Raw genomic sequence first — 19520 nt, forward strand, 5'->3', positions numbered from 1 at the left:
TATTGTTAAACTTCCTAATATAATTTTCTATTAAGAATGCTTGACAACTATTTTAGATAATTCCAGAAGGTTATAGAATTAAGAGAAGGGTGGGCTCCATTTGGCTATAGTTTATGAAACTGATCACCTGTGGAAATCTACAAACTTTGCAGAGAGAGAAGTGCTATGTAGCTCTTTATTCCTTCCCCAGTCTTACTCAGGGCAGTTTGGGCATCTGATATTTCTACAGTAATAGGGTCCAAAGGAAGTGGAAGTTGGTTCCTTTAAAACAGGGAGGCTGCTTAGCTTAAGATTTCTGAGTTTGTGCCATCTTGCCTGGGAAAATGCAGGCTCTATGACTTGCTAACCCAGGGCTGGTTACTTAACCTCCATCAGCTTCAGCTTTCTTAGCAAGTAATAACAGCACCAACCTTGCAGGGCTTTTTGTCCTGTGCATAGTGAACACGACTGTGTATGTAGAGTCAGCTCTCTGTCAAGGGCAGTGGTAATGACAGTGGCAGCAGCATTGGTGGTGGGTGTCATCATCCCATCATCAGCCTTGGGGAAGTATGTTCTTCAGGGTGACCTGGGCTAGACTGTGTTAATAAACACCCCCAAATCCCAGTGGCTTAAAGACAGGACTTAGTATCTCACACAGACCACTGAGGCTGCATGGTTAGCACAAGTCATCAGGGTGTCTGCTCCTCAGAGTCACCCAAGGCCCTAGCTGATGGGATGGGACACTTGCTTCCACAGTCACCAAGGCAGGAAAGGGAAACTTTGCAAATCATGCACTGGCTCCTAAAGTTTCTGCGTGGACACAACATGCTTCACTTCGGCTCTCATTTTATTGGTCAAAGCAGTCACACAGCCGTGTATAACTCCCAAAGGGGTGGACAATGAAATGTGCCCTGGGGGAGGACTAGCTCTAACAGCCCGCCCAGGGGCCAAGGGTCTGGCTGCAGGAAGAGGAAGGGGTGGTGGGGAAGACTCAGCAGAGAATGGGGACACCCAGGTGGGATGCTGGGGTGTGTGGACAGAGGGAGAGCAAGGAGCTGAGATAACAGGCTTGGCAAGACCAGAGACTGCCAGCAGCTGTGCCTAGACCACCCAGTGTCTTGTGGCATTACCTGCCGTGGACTGCATTCATTCACCCTGCCATTCATTCATTTATTCATCCAACCGATAATCACTGAGGGACGACTGCCTGCCAGGCACTGTGCTAAGTGCTGGGGATACTGAGTTGTGTGAGACGAATAAGACAGTCCATGCCCTCCCAGGGCTCACAGCGGAGCAGACAGTGCCACGGCCTTGAGCTAGGCATTAGGATCCCGACCACTCTCCAGTGCTGGAGGGAGCGAGGAGATGGGCTGGGTTCATGCCTCTGCCTCAGGCCGACAGTTGAGTGAGAAACAAAGAAAAAACCAGTGTGACCCAAATATTAGCTATACTTCGGCCCTTCTAGAATGACAAAAGTACTTTGCTTAAAGGATTCTTTTCGTTTCTCCCCTCTGGCTTCTAATAAAACTCCACATGATATAACTGGACATATCCATAAAAACCTCAGTAGACAAAACTCACAGTTTATAGTTTATACAATTTTCCATAAAAACAAAAACAATGCTTGTTGGCTGACACATTTTATAGAGAGGTTTTTTGTTTGTTTGCTCATTTGTCCCCCCAAGAAAGCTGCTTCTCTCCCTTCTGTCTCCCCAGCTCCCTGCGGCGGGCACCTGACTTCCCCCAGCGGCACCATCCTCTCCCCGGGCTGGCCCGGCTTCTACAAGGACGCCTTGAGCTGTGCCTGGGTGATCGAAGCCCAGCCCGGCTACCCCATCAAAATCACCTTCGACAGGTGCTTGTAACCGCAGCCTTGGGGGAGAGGAGGGTGGGAGTGATTTCCATGGAGCCGTGTGGGAGGGAATCTGCAATGGGTGGGGGGCCCCCCGCACTGGTGCTGAATTGTCAGCAAGGTCACAGAACACTGGACCCGACTGCCCTGAGTTGGGTCGGCTTCCCTGGCTCTGCCCGTGAGCTTGGTTGGCGCTATTTAGGGGATTATGGCAGGAGGGGCAAAGAGAAGGCGGGGGGATCATTTGCATTGTCAGAGCCCCCACCCCACCCCTGCCACCCCCCAAGAAGGGATTGTGGGCAGACAGACACCATCAGATGTTAAAGCACAGCATTAGCTCCTGAGGGCGCATTCACCTGCAAATTCCTAATACAGGAAGCAGCCTCCCTGAGCTCGGGCCCAAGCCCTGCTCACACGCCCCGCTTCTAGCTCCCACCCTGCTTGTGCCCCTTGGGTGGAGAAAGCAGCCACCCAGATAAGAACGTGGCTCTTTCCCAACAAAAGTGTTCCTGGCCTGGAATAGCAGTGCACAAACTTTTCTGTGAAGAGCCAGATGGTAAATATTTTAGATTTTGTGGGCCACTTGCCCACTTGCAGATCTCTGACGCATACATATTCTTCTGTGCTTTTTGTTTTTAATATCTCTTTACAAATGTAAAAACCGTTCTCTGCTCTGCAGGCTGTAGACCAGATTTGGCCCTGGGGACTTTGGTTTGTTGACCCCTGGCCTAGAATATTCTGACTGCATGTGACAAGTCACTGTGCCTCTAGGTTGTAAGAGGGGTCATGGCCCAGGCCACAGAGAGGATGAGAGAGCTGCTCCCCGCAGTGGAAGGAGGAGCGGAGTGTTGAACAGAGTAGAAAAGGTCTTTCTGAGTGGCCAGGGAATGTGCGCAATTGTATTAAAAGATCCCAGCAGGCCAAAATCTGGCTGGTTGTTCTGAAGCCCTGGGACAGGCAGGGCTTTTGTTATTTGTAAATTAATAAGCCTTCAGTTTCTCAAGAAGTCTTCATCTCCATCATTCGGCAGATTTAAAACCGAGGTCAACTACGACACCCTGGAAGTACGAGACGGGCGGACGTACTCAGCGCCCTTGATAGGGGTTTACCATGGGACCCAGGTCCCCCAGTTCCTCATCAGCACCAGCAACTACCTCTACCTCCTCTTCTCCACCGACAAGAGTCACTCAGACATCGGCTTCCAGCTCCGCTACGAGAGTGAGTCTCAGTGGCCGGGTGCAGGGAGAGGGTGAAATGTCTGGGGACCGTTGCCCCGCCGTGGGCCCCAGCTTGGCCCCATCCCCGTGGCATTCTCGCTTAGGCCGTGCCCTGGGGGAGGCGCTCCCCCACTCTCAGCATCCCTCAGGGGGCATGAGAGCTTAGAGTCGTTCAAGACCTTCGCGCAGGGTCCTCGTGTGCAGACCTCGTGGCCTGTTCTGTGTGCAGCTGATTGGGCGTCACTCTGCTGGGCACTCAGGGACAGACTATCTGATGGACCATGCAGCTGAAGTGAGGTGGCATCTCCCGCACACTCGCCCTCCCTCATCACCTTCGGCATTCATCCCGCCATTTAAAGCATCCGTGTCACTTCAGTGCTTTGTAGACCCAGATAGAAAGTTAGGGTTGAGAGCGCCATGCGGACAGGGTCATTTCCTTACTCATGTCTGTATCCCTAAGCCTCAGCTCAGCGCCTAAACCACAGTGGACACCCAACTATTTATTGAATGAACAGACGAATGAACAAATGATTGAGCCGGCTTGTTTTCTCTGGGGGTGGGTCTTTAGACACACTCTCAGCAGACACTGACAGCCGCATTGCTTGAGTTGGTAATTAGCAACTTCTGCCTTTTATTAATCAGGGCTTTCTTCTTCCTCTTTGCGAGGCAGCTGGGGTCCCTCTATGGTGACAGTGAGCTGTCTGTTCCAGCTGTGGCCTCTCTCTTCCAGCTATAACACTGCAGTCGGACCACTGTCTGGATCCAGGGATCCCCGTAAATGGGCAGCGGCACGGGAATGACTTCTACGTGGGCGCTCTGGTGACCTTCAGTTGCGACTCGGGCTACACGTTAAGTGACGGGGAGCCCTTGGAGTGTGAGCCCAACTTCCAGTGGAGCCGGGCCCTGCCCAGCTGTGAAGGTGAGGTGCACCAAGAGGGGGCGCTGACATAGCAGATTCCTTTCCCGCCTTGAAAAACTAGGAGCTCACAGGGCCACTGACTCCGCCACCCCGTCAGTGAGGGCAGGGGGTTTGAGAAGAGATGGGGGCGGGGTCCCAGGAGGATCCTGGGGTGAGCTCCCTGAGCCACTCCAGTCTCACTGCCCTCTTTGCTCCTTCCATAGCTCTCTGTGGTGGCTTCATTCAAGGTTCCAGTGGGACCATCTTGTCACCAGGGTTCCCTGACTTCTACCCCAACAACTTGAACTGCACCTGGATTATCGAAACATCACATGGCAAGGGTGAGTGTTGAAGTACTTAGCAGATATTGGGTGAAACGATCAGGGCCCCAAGTTCCCCAGGTCAAAGTGACCTCAATGGGTATCTCCCTATATAGTGACCTCTGGGCTTAGTCTGAATTTTTCTCACCACCACCAACAAAAAAACTTCCAGAACTTTCCCATCTCTTTGAATCACAGAACTCACTCAATAAATATTATTGAGAATCTGAAAATCTCCATGCTGGAAGAGATCTTAGAAGTTGCCAGCTATCAAATCCCACTCAGTGCAGGAATCTGCTCTAAATCACTCCCCAGAAGATGGCAACACACCCTCCACCTAAACACCCCAGTGCTGGGGAGGTCACCAACCCGTGCAACAAATCTATCACTTTTTGATGTATGTTGTCTATCAGGTATATCTGAAACCTGTTTCCTTGTCTTGTGTCCTGGCGAAACATCAGACATCTCTGCTCCCTCTTCCTCATCCACCCTTCGGATACTGAACACAGTGGTCCCTTCTTGCATAACTCAACTCCTCTGATGCCATGCGTTCACATTCCTCGCCAGCCTGCACGGTCCGAGTTCAGAATAGTAGTGCTGGTTACACAGAAACATCAATTGATATACTCTTTATTCAGCAAATGCTTATTAAATGCCACCTAAGTGGCAGGCACCGGGGCTGGCAATCAGCAGTAACCAGGCAGATATGGCCTCTACCCTCAGAAGCTTATTCCAAAGTTCTCCTAGAGTCGTGGTTCTTGCATTTTGGAAAATACACTAACGCTTAGGCTCCACCCTAGAGGTTTTGATTTTCTGTGTTGGAGGTGGAAGCCCAGGCATCTCTGTTTTCAGAACACTTTGCCAGTAATTTTGATGCATGCCTTTTGTTAAGAACCTCTGATCTAGAAGCATTAACGTGTAGAAGACCTAAGAAAAACTTGTGATGGAAAAACATTGACCCCGCTATAATTAAAGAAATTCAATTTCAACCAGTAATGAAATACCACTTCGCTTTTCAAGTCATCAAAGAAAATGCTAACAGTCTGGGGGAGAGTGTGGACACGTAAATACTATTCCCTGCTGGCGCTGTCTGAAATGGTTCAAATTTTCCAGAGGGTGGTTCGGTGAGATGAACAGAAAGCCTTAAAAGTATACTGTAAGGGACTTGAGGATCTATAGATTGTGGCAGCTTGGGGGGTCCTGGAACCAATCCCCCACAGACACAGGGGGCCAACTGTACATGCCTTTGGACCCAGCAATGCCACTTACTGGAATTTATCTGAAGAAAATAAGTAAAACTGTACATCGAGGTTTGGCTGCAAGGATGTCCCCTAAGGCATTATTTATTATATTGAAAAATTAGGAACTATTCAAATGTCCATAAATAAGGAAATGTTAAATAAACATATGTTACAGCCATCGAATCAAATACTAGGCAGCCGCTAAAAGGAATAATATGAAAGAATATTTAAAGACCTAGAGAGGTGGTTGCAATACATCGTTAAGTAAAAAAGGAAGTTTGCTAAAAGAATATTTTTAGTTTATAAGACATCTTTGTATGCATAGAAAACAGCCTGAAAAAGAGATACCTCAAGCTGTTGTTTCTAGTTGTCTCTTATTTTCCTCTTTTAGCTTTTTTCTAATTTTGAGCAACAAACATATATTACATGTAAAATATACTATTTGTATGCAAAAGAAAATTTGAAAGAAAAATCATTTATAGTCCCACCACATGTACTTACGTGCTACAGTATGGCCTTTACTAGTCCTGCCCAAGCCAGGGCTAGGGTGGCCCGGAGCTTCTTGGGGCAGGGCTGGACCCTCAAGGTGAGGCCTGGGGTTGTCCCCATCCTCCCACAGTATTGTTCCTAAGGAGGAAGGGATAGGAACAGTGCCCTTGTTCATCCTGCAGAGCTGTTTCTACCCAGCCTGGTCAGAGGAGGCTGTTAGAGGAGTCAGAAGCTACCCCGTGGCATCTGGGGGGGTAGAGGGCAGCCCTCATGAACCCTAGAGGGACACTGCAGTGGTCATGGTTTTCTCTGTGTCTGGGCATCTGTGACTCTAGGGGGGTATGTTCCTCTCTGCATTGCTATGTGTGTCTTTGCCTAGAAGTCAATGCAGCTTATCAACTATTTAACAAATGCTTATTTGATACTTGCACTACTCAAGCTGCTAGGAAGACACAGCTGAGCAAGCCACTCCACCATTGCCTGCCTTCAGGAAGTTCATGGGCTAGTGGGAGGGACAGGCAGCCTGCATGGAGATGTCAGGATAGCATGGCCCACGTGTGATAGAGCTCCTAGAGGTGGGGAAGCATCCGGAGCCCAGCCTGGGAGTCAGGAAGGTATCCTGGAGTTGAGACTTAAGCCAGCCTTCAGGGATGACCAGGAACTAGCTGGGATGACGGTGGCTCTGTGGGGAATGAACAAGAGGTCATGGATGGATGGCCAGATCGCTTTTCCCTTAGAGACATTTAAAGGTGTCACCTAACCTGTAGCATAGAGCCCCAGGTTGTAAAATACCTGGCACAGACCAGTGGGCTTTGCCTACCTCCCTCACCCTCATTCCAAGCCCTCTCTAAAACTTTTTTTCACTTCCTAGAGCTTTCTAGGCTTTTTTTCTCCTCTAGAGCTTTGCATGTTTGCACGATTTTCTTCTCTCTGGAATATGTCCTCTCCTCAAGCAAGGAGAATGGGAATCTCTACCACGGCCCCTGCTTGATCTGCTCTTCATCCTTCTGGGCTCACTTCCTCTCAGGAGCTTTCCCTGACCCCTGTCCCCAGCCCTGCATCTGGGCTGGCTTCCCTCCCATGGGCTCCCACAGCATCCCACACCTCCTCAATTTCAGGCTCTACCCTACTGTACAGAACTTGCCTTCTCATCATCTGTCTCCCCAGCAGACTATGAGCTCTTTGAGACATGGGTCTATCTTGTTTCCTGCAGTTTCCCCAGCTTCTGGCTCTATGCCTGGCAATAAGGAACTCGAGAAGTATTTGGTGATATGAATTGAATTGAACTGAGCCCAGACCCTTCTCCAGAGGGCATTCCTCAGTCTCTGTTTATAAAAGTATCTCGAGCTAACAGACCTATTAAGCCACTGACTTTGATTGCTCCCTAACAGGCAGAAGCACAGCTCAGGAAACTCAAAACTTTGGGAAATTCAGAATAGTTCAACTTGCCACATGTCCAGCCCAGGGGAACAGCAAATTCAGGGGTTCTGAGAACGCGCCCTTGCTGAGACCCCAGAACTGGCTTCTTTTAACCTGTAAGGGAGTTAGATGAGCTAAGCAAAGAGAACCCCTACTGCTGCACACCTACTGTGTGCCAGGCACTGTGCTGCCTGTTTTGCATTTGCCATCCCAACTGCTCTCCACTTTATGGATTAGATGTCTCCTGTGAGGGAGATGTTACCATCTACACGCTACAGCTGAGGCCCTAGAACTCAGGAGGTGGTAAGCAACCTTGGCCAAGACCCTTGAGCTGGCAGACAGGCTTTCGATGCAGGTCTGTCTTCCTCTAGAGCCCGGGCCTTTCCCGCTGCCCTGCTCTTTCGGCCCCCACCCTCCCACCAAACGCCTGGCGTTGTTGTTGTCCATAGGATCCTGCACGGTTCACTCCGGTGAAGTATCCATGTGTGTGCATCTGTCCCATCAAGTCTGGATTCAAACTCCAACATGGGGCATCTCTACTTCTGTGACAATATCTTCTTTTCTCACAATGGCCCCAAAAGCCCCAAGCAGTGAGCACAGCTGGGAAACCCAGGGGTTTCATCTCAGTTGTTTGCTCATCCTCAGAATCCTGGCCAAATGTTTACTCCTCGGAGAGGCTGTATTTGCATGCTAGGAGAACAGAGTGCAAAGCGTGGCGCTTAATCAACTTATTTCTGCCTGTTACTGTGTCTGACCCTCTCTCCACCCAGCTCGGTGTTCTAAGTAGGAGGGAAAGGAATATATTTCCCAAGCTCTATAGACTGAGGACAATTTTCTCATTTACACACGTGTCTGTGTGTCAGGAGTATAGCATGTGTGTGGGCACATGTAACCACAACCTCTGTGAAGTTTCCCAAGCCTTGAGGCATAGCTACCCCCTCTTCCTCTGTGCCCCCTCTGGATTCTCACCACTGGTATGTCTGTCCCCTCCATGAAGCTGGGAGATCTTTCTCAGTGCTTAGCACAAGACTCGGCGCTCAGTAGGTGCTTGGGACCTATTCCTTTGAGCAACACACACATGAGTGCATCTCAGTTGCCTGGGCACAGGGCATCTGCAGCCACATCCCTGGTCCCACCCCCTCTGCTGCGTGCTGACTCCTCCACCCCCACCCACAGAAGCCCAAATACTCCAGGAGCACCAGCTTCCATCAACAGGGAGGCAAGAATATAAAGACATTAAAATACTTCAGCATTAGAGGCTTGGATCCAGCCACCATTTATCAAAAATGTATCAGTAATTATCTAGAGAAGTATTTCTCAAACTTATGTGCCTGCGGATCGCTTGGGGATCTAGTTCGCATGCAGTTTCCTCATTTCCAACGAGCTCCCAGGCGATGCCCACACTGCTCGCCCCTGGACCACACTTTGAGTAGCAAGTGGGTCCAGCACACCTAGTCTAACCATGTTCCCACCCTGGCACTGTCCACAGTATGTATTCCAATGGGCACACTCACTGTGGGTGGGCACACACGTACCCATATGCCCACCAAACACAACTGCCATCTGGACAGGTTCAAGCATTACTTTGGATGTTAAGATCCTGTCGCCCCATAACCTTCCTCACTACCTGATCCACCTCGCCAAATCTGACCTTGCAGTGGCCACTGGATACCACTGCTTGGATGCTGAAAAGGCTAAGTCCCTTCCTCTTCTACACCCTGTCCCTTTACCTCCTGTATGTCCTTCCACAGGTAACAAAGGACATCACCATCCTTCAGGTCAACAGGCTCCCCGCCATCTTTGCATTTCTCCTTTGTGTCTAATGCCTGCTGCCCTGTCCACCCAACCCCAGGGCCCATCTCTGGCTCCCTCACCCAGCGCAGAGCAGCCACCACTCTAACTGATCCCTCTGCCTCCTCTTCGTCCTCCTCACAGCCACCAACACTTTGCTCAAACTGAAATCTGACCCACTCTGGATAGGATGGGTTCTCCCTGCCTCCAGCAAGGTGTCGGGTCTGGTCCCAGCCTACCTGTCCAGCCTCAGTTCCGTATTTCTGCTGAGTGGGTCCAGCCACGCCATGCTGCTCACTGAGCCCTGGAATCGACAGCACCTCTGTCCCTTTTCACATGTGGGTCCCCTGCCTGGGACGCCCTTTCTCCTCTTAGCTGGTCACGTCCTGTGCCTTCTTTTAAGAGCCACATCAGATGTTCACCCCTTGGTGAAGCCACCCCACACTCCCCTCTTCCTGCTGTCACCTGCTGTCACTCTGCCCCATGGCGCGCTGAGCTACCTTGCTTATGTTATAGCATTCATCCCTCTGGACTTTAGCTATTCGTTTAATGTCTTGTCCTTCTCGCCTAACCCTGGATCTTAGCCCGTAGCAAGGACTCAACAAACGTACAAATGCTTGCAGAATGAATTAGTGAACAGCTACGAAGCATTCTCATAGGCCTAGCCATAAATCTCTCTTTCAAGTTTTGACACCACAGAGATATGTCCTTCTCCCTGACTGGCTCTTCCTGTACTGGCGTGTTCAGGTTCATGCATTAGAGTCGCCCGCACATTTTGTCAGTGCGTGCTTGTAGTCACACGTACCGATAGCCGTTTGCAAATTGGAAATGTCTGTACAGATCCCGTCTTCAGCCATCTCACCGTCACCGACCTGACCCTGTGGTCTCTCGGCAGGGGTGTTCTTTACTTTCCACACCTTCCACCTGGAGAGTGGCCACGACTACCTCCTCATCACCGAGAACGGCAGCTTCACCCAGCCCCTGAGGCAGCTGACTGGCTCGCGGCTGCCGGCTCCCATCAGCGCCGGGCTCTACGGCAACTTCACCGCGCAGGTCCGCTTCATCTCTGACTTCTCCATGTCGTACGAAGGATTCAACATCACCTTCTCAGGTAAAGAGTGCGAGGGTCCCTGGGGGTGGAGGGGAAGGAGAAGAGACCGTGGAGCCATTCGCTCTCTCGCTCCGCCGCCAGTCTCTGGTCTTTCGGCTAGGAAGATGGATGTGAATCCACTCTCCAGTCTCTGGCAGAATGATCTCAATGCTGCAGAAAAAGACATTTGAGTTAGACACAAGGAAGAACTTCCCTATAATGGTCTTGGAAAGAGTTAGCAGGTTCACTGGGAATCTTCTCTGAAGGTCTTTGGGATTCACTCTGAACATGGCCTGCCCAACTGGTTGAAGTAGAGGACTTCACAAGGTCCCTTCCTATCCCAGTAATTCCAAATTTTTCTCCTGATTCCACTTCCACTATTTTACAACTACAGCAATTTAAAACGATTCCAAAGAAGGGGGTTTGAAATTAACATATCACAATGGTTTAGTCTCGTTTGGGACCTTCCTCATCAATGCTAATTTAGTAGTACTAGATATTTATCTCGTGCTCAGGAATCCTGAAAAGAAAGCTCTTTCATTTGGCATTCTGGGAGGAAAGAGGGTGCTGGGCTCCTCTAGTATTGTGTTCCCCGCCCCTTTTATCCCATTGTGCCCCAGAGCACCCCACCTTTCTCAGCCAGGACCAGGGATAGCAAATGGATCCCTCCTGGGGTGGGCAGGAGGTATCTGGCCTCTAGGAACACTACCCCCACGCTGGCCTCCAATGCAGAAGCCACCTGCCACGTGCCTGGGCTGGCCTGACTGATGGGACGTACCCAGCCATGTGCCTCCACCCATATGAGACCCTCTTCCTCACCGTACAGAGCCCTGGGGGGACTGCGTCCCAGAGGGAAGATGGCCTTGGGGACAAGGGGCTGCTTACTTCTATGCTGTCACTAGAGGCACCAGGCAGGTCCCTGGCTCAAAAGTGCCACCTGTCATGCTTGCCATCTTTCTCAAGTGCCAGCATCACTGAGGCATACAGTCTCTTCCCTGGTGTGGGTTGCCCGAGGCTGGGTCACACATTCTGACCCTCTGGAACCAGCCGGTTGCACTGATCTAGTTCAGTGCCCAGGGAAAGAGGCGGGAGAGTCTACGAGCCCCAGGGCCTGTCTCGGAAGCGCTGTGCCCTTTCCTGCTGCTGGCAGGAGTGGGGCACAGACCGCCCACCCTCGCCTCCCTGCTTCTCTCTCTGCCTCTGCTCCTCTGGGCTCTCGCCTCTTTTCTCTTCGCCTTTCGTGGGCCAGCGCCTTCTGTCTTTGTCTCTGGCCTTCCCCCCAGCACTCAGGCCTGAGTATGCCGTCTTCTTGCTCTGTGTGTCTGGAGATGTCTCTGAGCCCGACTGTCCCGCTGCCTTGCTTTGCAGAGTATGACCTGGAGCCCTGCGAGGAGCCCGAGGTCCCGGCCTACAGCATCCGGAAGGGCTTGCAGTTCGGCGTGGGCGACACCCTGACCTTCTCCTGCTTCCCCGGGTACCGTCTGGAGGGCACCGCCCGTATCACGTGCCTGGGGGGCAGACGGCGCCTGTGGAGCTCGCCTCTGCCAAGGTGTGTTGGTAGGTGGTCACGTGCTTTCATTTTGCTTCACTAGTGGGGTGGGCCAGGTTCTAGTCAACTGGTGTGAGGTGGTGGACCGCGCACGGACCGAGAGGCAAACAGGCCTGGGTTTGAGGAGGGACTGAGCCCACACTTACCTGCAGCGGGACCTGGGCAGGCGACCTAACCTCCTTCTGCCCCAGCCTCCTTGGTGATGAACCAGGGACGGCAGTACCTGCTTCGTGGGGCTGTTCTGTAGACTAAACTGACTATGCAGAGTGAGTCCACAGGGCCATGCACGTGAACTTGACTTCAGTTCTCTCACCTCTCCACCCTTAGCACACAGACCCATGGCCTAAGGATGCCTCTGGCAGAGAAATCCAGATGGGCGCTGGGTGAGCCCTTAGGGAGGAGATATGGCTTTGCCCAAGGGGAGTCCCCATCTGGTAGGGTGGAGGTGTGCCCTGACTAGTCTAATGGGGGTACTCACTCTTGGAGACTCCCCAGGAAAACCATCCGTCCAGCAGGGAAGGAGCGAGGCCAGGAGTCGGGTCATTCAGGGAGCACCCATTCCATGTCAGGCACATGGCTAGCTTCTGGGGATGTGAAAGAGAACAAGACAGAGAAAGTCTCTCCACTCATGGTCCACATTCTGGGGGCGGGGCCACAAGCCATAAACACATAGATGTGCAACATGTAAGGCAGTGTGGAGGGACACAGAGAAAACTGTCAGCTCAGGCAGTGCTGGAGGTAGGGCCGCCCGTTTATGAAGAGTGGGCAGGAAGGGCCTCTCTGATGAGCTGACATTTTAGCAGAGATCTGCAGGAATTCAAGAAGCCAACCACTCAGATATCTGGGGGAAGGGGGAGCAGAGGTCCAAGATCCCGAGCCATGAGCACAGTCAGTGTGTGAGGAACAGCTGGGAGGCCGGTCTGGAGCCAGTGACAGGGAGAACAGGAGATGTTGACTGAGGTAGCTGGTTGGAGGTTGGAACCAGGCCTTGCCTTGCCTGCCTCCTCCTGAGAGCTCTAAAGAAGGCTGTTCAGAGCTCCAGGCCCAGAGGGTAGGGGAAGAAGGGAAAAGCCCTGGCTGGCTGTGCCTAACATATGAGGGCCATGGCTCTGCCTGCCCGATCCTCAAAATGCAGGGTTGGATGAAACACTGGCTGGATTTGTAGAATACTCACCATGCTCACTGTTAGCCGTGAACTTGCTTAAAGTGAAATATTACAGAAAACCCCATAAAAATACACAGAACAGGTCAAAGCAGCACCAAACTGACTGAAAAACAGACCAGCATCTCAAAAGCCGGTGAGGTCAGCCTTGCCTGAGATGACCCCACGGAGCCCTCGGGCTCTTCAGAGGACGGAGTAGACAGGCTGGCAGGGTGGGCACGGCCTGGGCTATGCAGTCACACAGGCCAAGGTGGAGTCTCCACTCTGCCACTTACCGGCAGTTAGATCTCGGGCAGGTCAGTCAACCCCCTCAAGCTCAGCTCCCTTGTTCATTAAATGGAGATAACAGGCCGGGTGTGGGGGCTCGGGCCTGTGATCCTAGCAGTCTGGGAGGCCTAGGCGGGAGGACTGCTTTAGGCCAGGAGTCTGAGACCAGCCTGAGCAAGAGCTAGACCCAGCTCAACAAAAAATACAAAAATTGACCAGGCATGGTGACCCATGCCTATAGTCCCAGCTATTCGGGAGGCTGAGGCAGGAGGATCATTTGAGCCCCAGGAGCTTGAGGTTGCTGTGAGCTATGATGACACCACTGTACTCTAGCCCAAGTGACAGAGCAAGACCCTGTCTCAGACAAAAAAATGGGAGATAACAGCATCCAACTCACAGCCTTTATTCTAGATTAAATGACATAATTTACATAAACCAGGAGGTGCCATTTAATTATTGTCATTTTGCCAGTAACCTTATTATTTATCAATAACCAATTATCATTATTTTGCCAATGACCTTTTACAATCTCGGAGAGAAAACCTTAAGACAAAGAGTTACAGAATTCTATTTTTGACCAATTAAATAACCCCAAAGTTTACCTCTTCTCCTGTAACCATGCCCCAAGGCACCCACCCACCCTGGCCTGGCCACACACACTCAGACGCACACGGAGCCTCCCTGGGCCGTTCAGTTTGTATCTGGGTGCTGGCAGCTGCTGTAGCGTCTGGGAAACGTCCGCAGCTAAGTGGTTCTGGGGGAATCTCTTCCTGAATGGGATTATCCGGGACCACAGATGCACACAGCCCTTGAGTTCTTGCCTCATTGATCTCATTACATAAACTCATTCTTTAACTTATTATTCCAATTACTGTTTGTTCATGACACCTCACAATATTTTCATTATTACATTTGTCTTCTGTTTCACATGTTATTAATAACGCATAGCAATTATAATCACCTCTAATTACCACCAGCCCTGCTGCAGAGGCTCGGGCTGGAGGTACCGTGGGAATGCCCACCGGGGAATGCTCCCAGTTGCCACACGCGCTGTAGGTGTAAATTGGATGATTTAGCCCACACGGTTACCAGGATCCTTCCAGCTGAGAAGGAGATGAACAGCCCTGGGCTCTAATTCACAGCGTGACATTGGGGCGGGGGGACACAGCCCCTGACCTCGGGGGCCCCTGAATTCAATGTGGAAGAGACAGCCCTGACCCTGGAGAACCCCAGTCTGCAGCAGGGGGCATGGCACTGTCCTTGGGAGCCCTGGTGTGGTGGAGAAGACCTAACCCTCTGCCTCGGGAGCCCCACACGGAAGGATAAGATGGAGCCCCTGCCCTTAACGAGACCTCTTCCAATGGGAGCGACAGAAGTCACAGATGCTGGAATCAGCAGTGGCACTTTCCTGTGCCTGTGACTGTTTGTTCCTCTGGAACATTTATTTGTTTCCATTTACGCCTGTGTTTGGCTTCTTGGTGCATCTGCTCACCTCCTCTGTTACTTTGGAAACTCTCCCAGAAGCAAGTGCCATGTCCCTCTACCCTCCTGAACTCCCTGGTACCCAGGACAAAGGCCTGGAAGGGAGTCAAGACCTGGGATTGGCCAAGGACTGGCTACATCTGAAGCTCTCAGCCCCTCCTCATGGAGGTGTTGGGCATGTGGGAAAGAGGAAAGGGTCGTGCCGTGGCAGAGTCAGGACACAAAGCTCTTATGCAGGAAGCAGGGCCAGGAAGGAGGTCCAAAGATATGCCAAAGCCCATGTTTAGGGGAACTAGGCAGAGGGCAAGAGGCATCAGGAGCCATAAGGGTGCTGTGAACCTGGGACAGGTAACAGATGCTCCCCATGAGCATCTTAGCTTTCTGCCAGTCCCGGAGCGTGGGCTCCAAACGGAAGCAGGTAAGCTGCATACATTCACCTGGGACAGGGGGGGAAAGAGAGAAGGAATAACACTGGTTGAGGGCCTACTATGTACAACCACTCCCCGTACGTTTCCCTGTCTTACATATAAAATCTCACGCATTTATCCCACAGTCTGATACGAATGCTTACTGTGCAGATGAGGGCAGATGAAAAGACTGGGGTCAGAGAGTTGATAAAACTTGTCTAACTCCAAAGTCTGCGGTCATCCCACTGCACCACGGGCCTCTGCCTAGATGGAGGGGAATGGTGTAAGAGATGCTTCAGGGGGCTGCCCTTGTGCTATGACAGAGTAATAAATGTCTAAATGCACATGGCTCTCAGCAACCCCTCCCCACCCTCATCTAAGGGCACCCAGGAAACATACACACTCTGAAAACACATCTACGTAACATTAGCCTCCACTGGCCCCGGATGCCTGTCCACCACTGCCCCTTTAGTTTCATGCCCCAGCTCAGCACATTCGTCATTATATTTGGTCAGTTTGCAAACAACCAAAGTTTAAAGCACTGCAAAGTTAGATTTCTTCTCTAACATAAATAAAGTAGGGCTATGTAAAGTCTTAGGAAACTGAATGGGGCGGGACCCAGGGAGTAGGGCCTGTTGAAAAGTAGGGACTTGGTGGTGGGACATATGGTCCCCAAAGACTAGGGAACAGCCTTGTGGACAAGAAAACACACAAGCCTGTCACTAAGCCCACAAGCCCACGGGCGGTTCAGCTCTGAATATTTCCGTGGGCTCAACTGTGCTGCCTCAGCCTAGGACACTCCTGCCTTAGAGTAACTAGGGCTGACTGTACGGTCAGAGCAGTGGCCCCTTGGTCAACCTCAGGGTCCCTCCTGCCAAGGACTGTGCCTAGAATAAGGACACTGAGGGATGCTTTAGAGAAAGCAGACTTGCTACCAGCAACCTCAAAGATTCAAGACGTGCCAGATTCCCCATATGTCCAGACAAATGATGGGCCTGCCATCTGGACTTGTATTTACATCCTTCCGGAACCTAATTATTTTTAGGACTGTACATCTTCTGAGGTCAGTGTACTCCGTACTCATTCATTCGTTCACTGGGTAAATATTTATCTTACAGACGATCTGGGCTAAGCCTTGGAAAGTCATAGATTCATCAAGCATGACCCTAGCCCTCCCGTCACTCTCAGTTTGGGTGGGGGACACAGGCAAGTAGCAGGCAGTCAGGGTACAATACAGCAGGTGCTCTGAGACAGGGAAGCACAGAGAGGGGCTTCACGGTTATTAAGGATCTTAGAGCGCCAACCGCGTGGCTCCTCAGTGCATGCCCTGCCCACGCACTGAGTGGTGTCGCGGAGACAGTAACATGCCCAAGCCCCAGAGGATCCACAGTGCAGTGCAGGAGATAGAAATGTTAACAAATAAGTCAAGCAAAATGTGATGACTGCTATAAATAAAGATATGGGAACAATGGGGAAAGAATGACTAATTCTGGAGGAGGAGAAACAGATTTCCAGGGGAGGGTGTGATTTCATCAGCTGTTGAATGAAAGAGGGGTCAATGAAACTCTGCTAAAACTTTCTCCAGAGCCTCGGGGGCCCTGAACTCCAGGACCAAGGAGAGCAAGTTCGCAGTCCCCTCCTCGTCATGAATTGAGAGACGTAGTGTGAATTGCTAAGTAGCATGTTCTTTATCTTTAAAACAGGGCTAATTGTGCCTACCTTACGGGGTTGGTTGTTGTGACTAATAACTGCTCCTTGTAAAGTGTCTGTCATGGTGTCGTGCATAAAAGGGTTAACGATTGTTATTTGATCTTGTCCCCACTTAGTTTCTATCCTCTGATACTGAAAGGCTTTGTCTCTCTTCACTTAACTGCCCCCTCCTCCCCGGCCTCCTCCTCTCGGTCACTGCTGTTGCTATGATACCGTGGGAGCAGGTGTGGGGAGCGGCTGCTTCAGAGCACTGTGACAGTGAAGGTGCCTGGTGGGTTAGTTTCTGTTTCTGCAGAAGAGAGACAGATAAACAGAATGAAAGCGATAAACAGCCCAGGCAGAACTATAGGTAGGAAGGTATTGGAAAGAAGTGTGGTCAGCATCCCTGTAGACAGGCAGGCAGATGGGCAGGTGTGCAGGCATCCTGGCAGGTAGACAGGCAAACCACATGGCATCTTTGTAAGGTTTTCCAGAACTGTGAGTTGTTTTCTGGATGCAGCTGCCAGGGGTTAATCTGCAATTGTTGTGATTCTCTTCGCAGCTGAGTGTGGGAATTCAGTCACAGGCACTCAGGGTACTTTGCTGTCCCCCAACTTTCCTGTGAACTACAATAACAATCACGAATGCATCTACTCCATCCAGACCCAGCCAGGGAAGGGGATTCAGCTGAAAGCCAAGGCTTTCGAACTCTCGGAAGGAGATGTCCTCAAGGTAAAATTGATAATTTCATAGAGTATGTGTGCTATGGTATGCAAAAGTGTGGTCAGCGCTCCTCTGTTTCTGTGTGAATTATCCAAACACTCTCCTTTCCTCCTGAGACCCAAGATAGGGTTCTCACTTATCTGGGAGAAAGTGAGGACCAAAAAGAGAGAGGTATGTGAGTGTCTAAAAATATGGCTTTAGAAGAGTTTGCTTAGAAGCTGCCTGCTATCGTATACACGTGAGACTGAGTAAGGGCTGACTGCATAACAAGAAATAACAATACATTCAGTTAGAGCAGCAATGGATCCGGTTTTCCACTGTGAACCCTGACCATCAACACAGATAACGAAGATCTCATAGAATGTGTATAGGTGTGCACGTGTGCATTCATTTACGCAGCTATGTGTTTGTGGATATGGATTCTTTTATATTTACATTTCTCCATGTGTGTGGATTGGTATCTATGTATTCATATGGTTTGGGGTCTCTGTGTATGTGCATACTTGTGTCCGTGTATTTTGTATATGTGCACTTGTGCATGTTTCGAGTATGCGTTTTGGCAGACTACTAGGCTGCTGCAGTAGCTTCAGTGTGTCCTGATGATGGACTGTGTGGCAGTGGGGTTGGAGATAGTGAATTCAAGACATACGTAAGAGAAAGAAATGACAGGACCTGGATTACAAAGAGGGTTATAGAGAGGGAGTTGTTAAGACTCTGAGCATACATATATCTTATGTTTCTTTGTATGTGTGTGATTAAGTGGGTATCTCCAATAACATGTGGGGGGTGTGTGTGTGTGTGTGTTTGTGTAATCAGAGTTGACTTTAGAGAATTTAGTAAAGAACTGCCTTAATAAAATGGATTATAAAGAAAATCTCACACATAATATGTCCATTTTCATTCTAGACTAAGGACTTTTTTAGCTTATTCTATAGTAATATAGTTTTATTATTCTCTGTAGCCAGAGAAGTCTGACACTAGAAAAAGTTGAAACAACCAGAGGCCACTACTCTGGAAATTCCAAAGAGAAACCGTTAAATCCACATCCTTTTGGATTCTCTCTAGATGTGATAAATGTGCTGTCCTTTTTGTGTACAGATGACATCGTGGCCAACCTGCTGGGGCATACGTCCTCTTGTTCGTGTGTGTGTGTGTGTGTGTGTGTGTGTGTGTGTGTGTGTGTGAGAGAGAGAGAGAGAGAGAGAGAGAGAGAGAGGTGTTTCTCACTCCTACCTAATTCTTTCTGAACCCAAGAGGATGCGCTCATGAGATGACTGGGTGGGACTGGGTGTGCATGAAATATGATAGAACAATTCCACTGGCTCCTTGAGCTCCGCTTTCCAGCCCCACATAAACACAGTATGCATCTCCAAACAAGAGAGCACAAGACACGGCTTCGTAACCTTCTGACCACCATGTCTTTAGGCATCTCCCTTGACCTGCTCTTCCCTCCATCCATTTGTAATCACCAACAGCAGAACCCCACGGGCTACAATTGGGACAGTGGGGCCAAAGGGACTTCCTCTCTGTAGTGACGCAGATGGAAGTGATGTGAGCTGGGCAAGGCAGAGGCCTGCTTGGATGAAGGCCGTTGGCAGAGAAAGGTGGCTTTGAGGCATAGGTTGCAGTTTTCAGGCATTGAAGGAGTTATAAGCAGTGGTTCTGTGCATGTGGCTGAATAGGGCCAGCAGAAATGGCTCCTAGGTTGCTGGAGGTCACATGGCATATGGCCAGTGCCTGAGCTTCTCACTTAGAGTGGTCTAGATTCAGAGTAGTACTTAAGACATAGTCAACAGGTGTGTATCCCCACTGCATTGCCGCAGTTTGGCCTCAAGGTCAGGTGAGCAACTTAGTAGACAGGTAGAAGAGAGACTTCCTGAGGTAGTCAGGGTAAGAAAGGAGAGACATGGGGGGCATAAAACCTAGGTCGGAGGTCAGGGGGGCT

At 50.5% G+C, this 19520-nt stretch overlaps 1 protein-coding gene across 1 annotated transcript in view; it reads left to right on the forward strand.

The window, feature by feature from the left end:
- CSMD2 (CUB and Sushi multiple domains 2) overlaps nt 1–19520 on the forward strand; it is a 572570-nt gene that overhangs the window by 378264 nt on the left and 174786 nt on the right. The window contains 7 exon segments of the mRNA XM_045548313.1: nt 1696–1834; nt 2862–3049; nt 3779–3967; nt 4171–4287; nt 10102–10317; nt 11665–11853; nt 17415–17584. Coding sequence (XP_045404269.1) covers nt 1696–1834; nt 2862–3049; nt 3779–3967; nt 4171–4287; nt 10102–10317; nt 11665–11853; nt 17415–17584 — 1208 coding nt within the window.

The sequence above is a fragment of the Lemur catta genome, chromosome 3 (assembly GCF_020740605.2).
Source record: "Lemur catta isolate mLemCat1 chromosome 3, mLemCat1.pri, whole genome shotgun sequence".
NCBI classification, from domain to species: Eukaryota; Metazoa; Chordata; class Mammalia; order Primates; family Lemuridae; genus Lemur; species Lemur catta.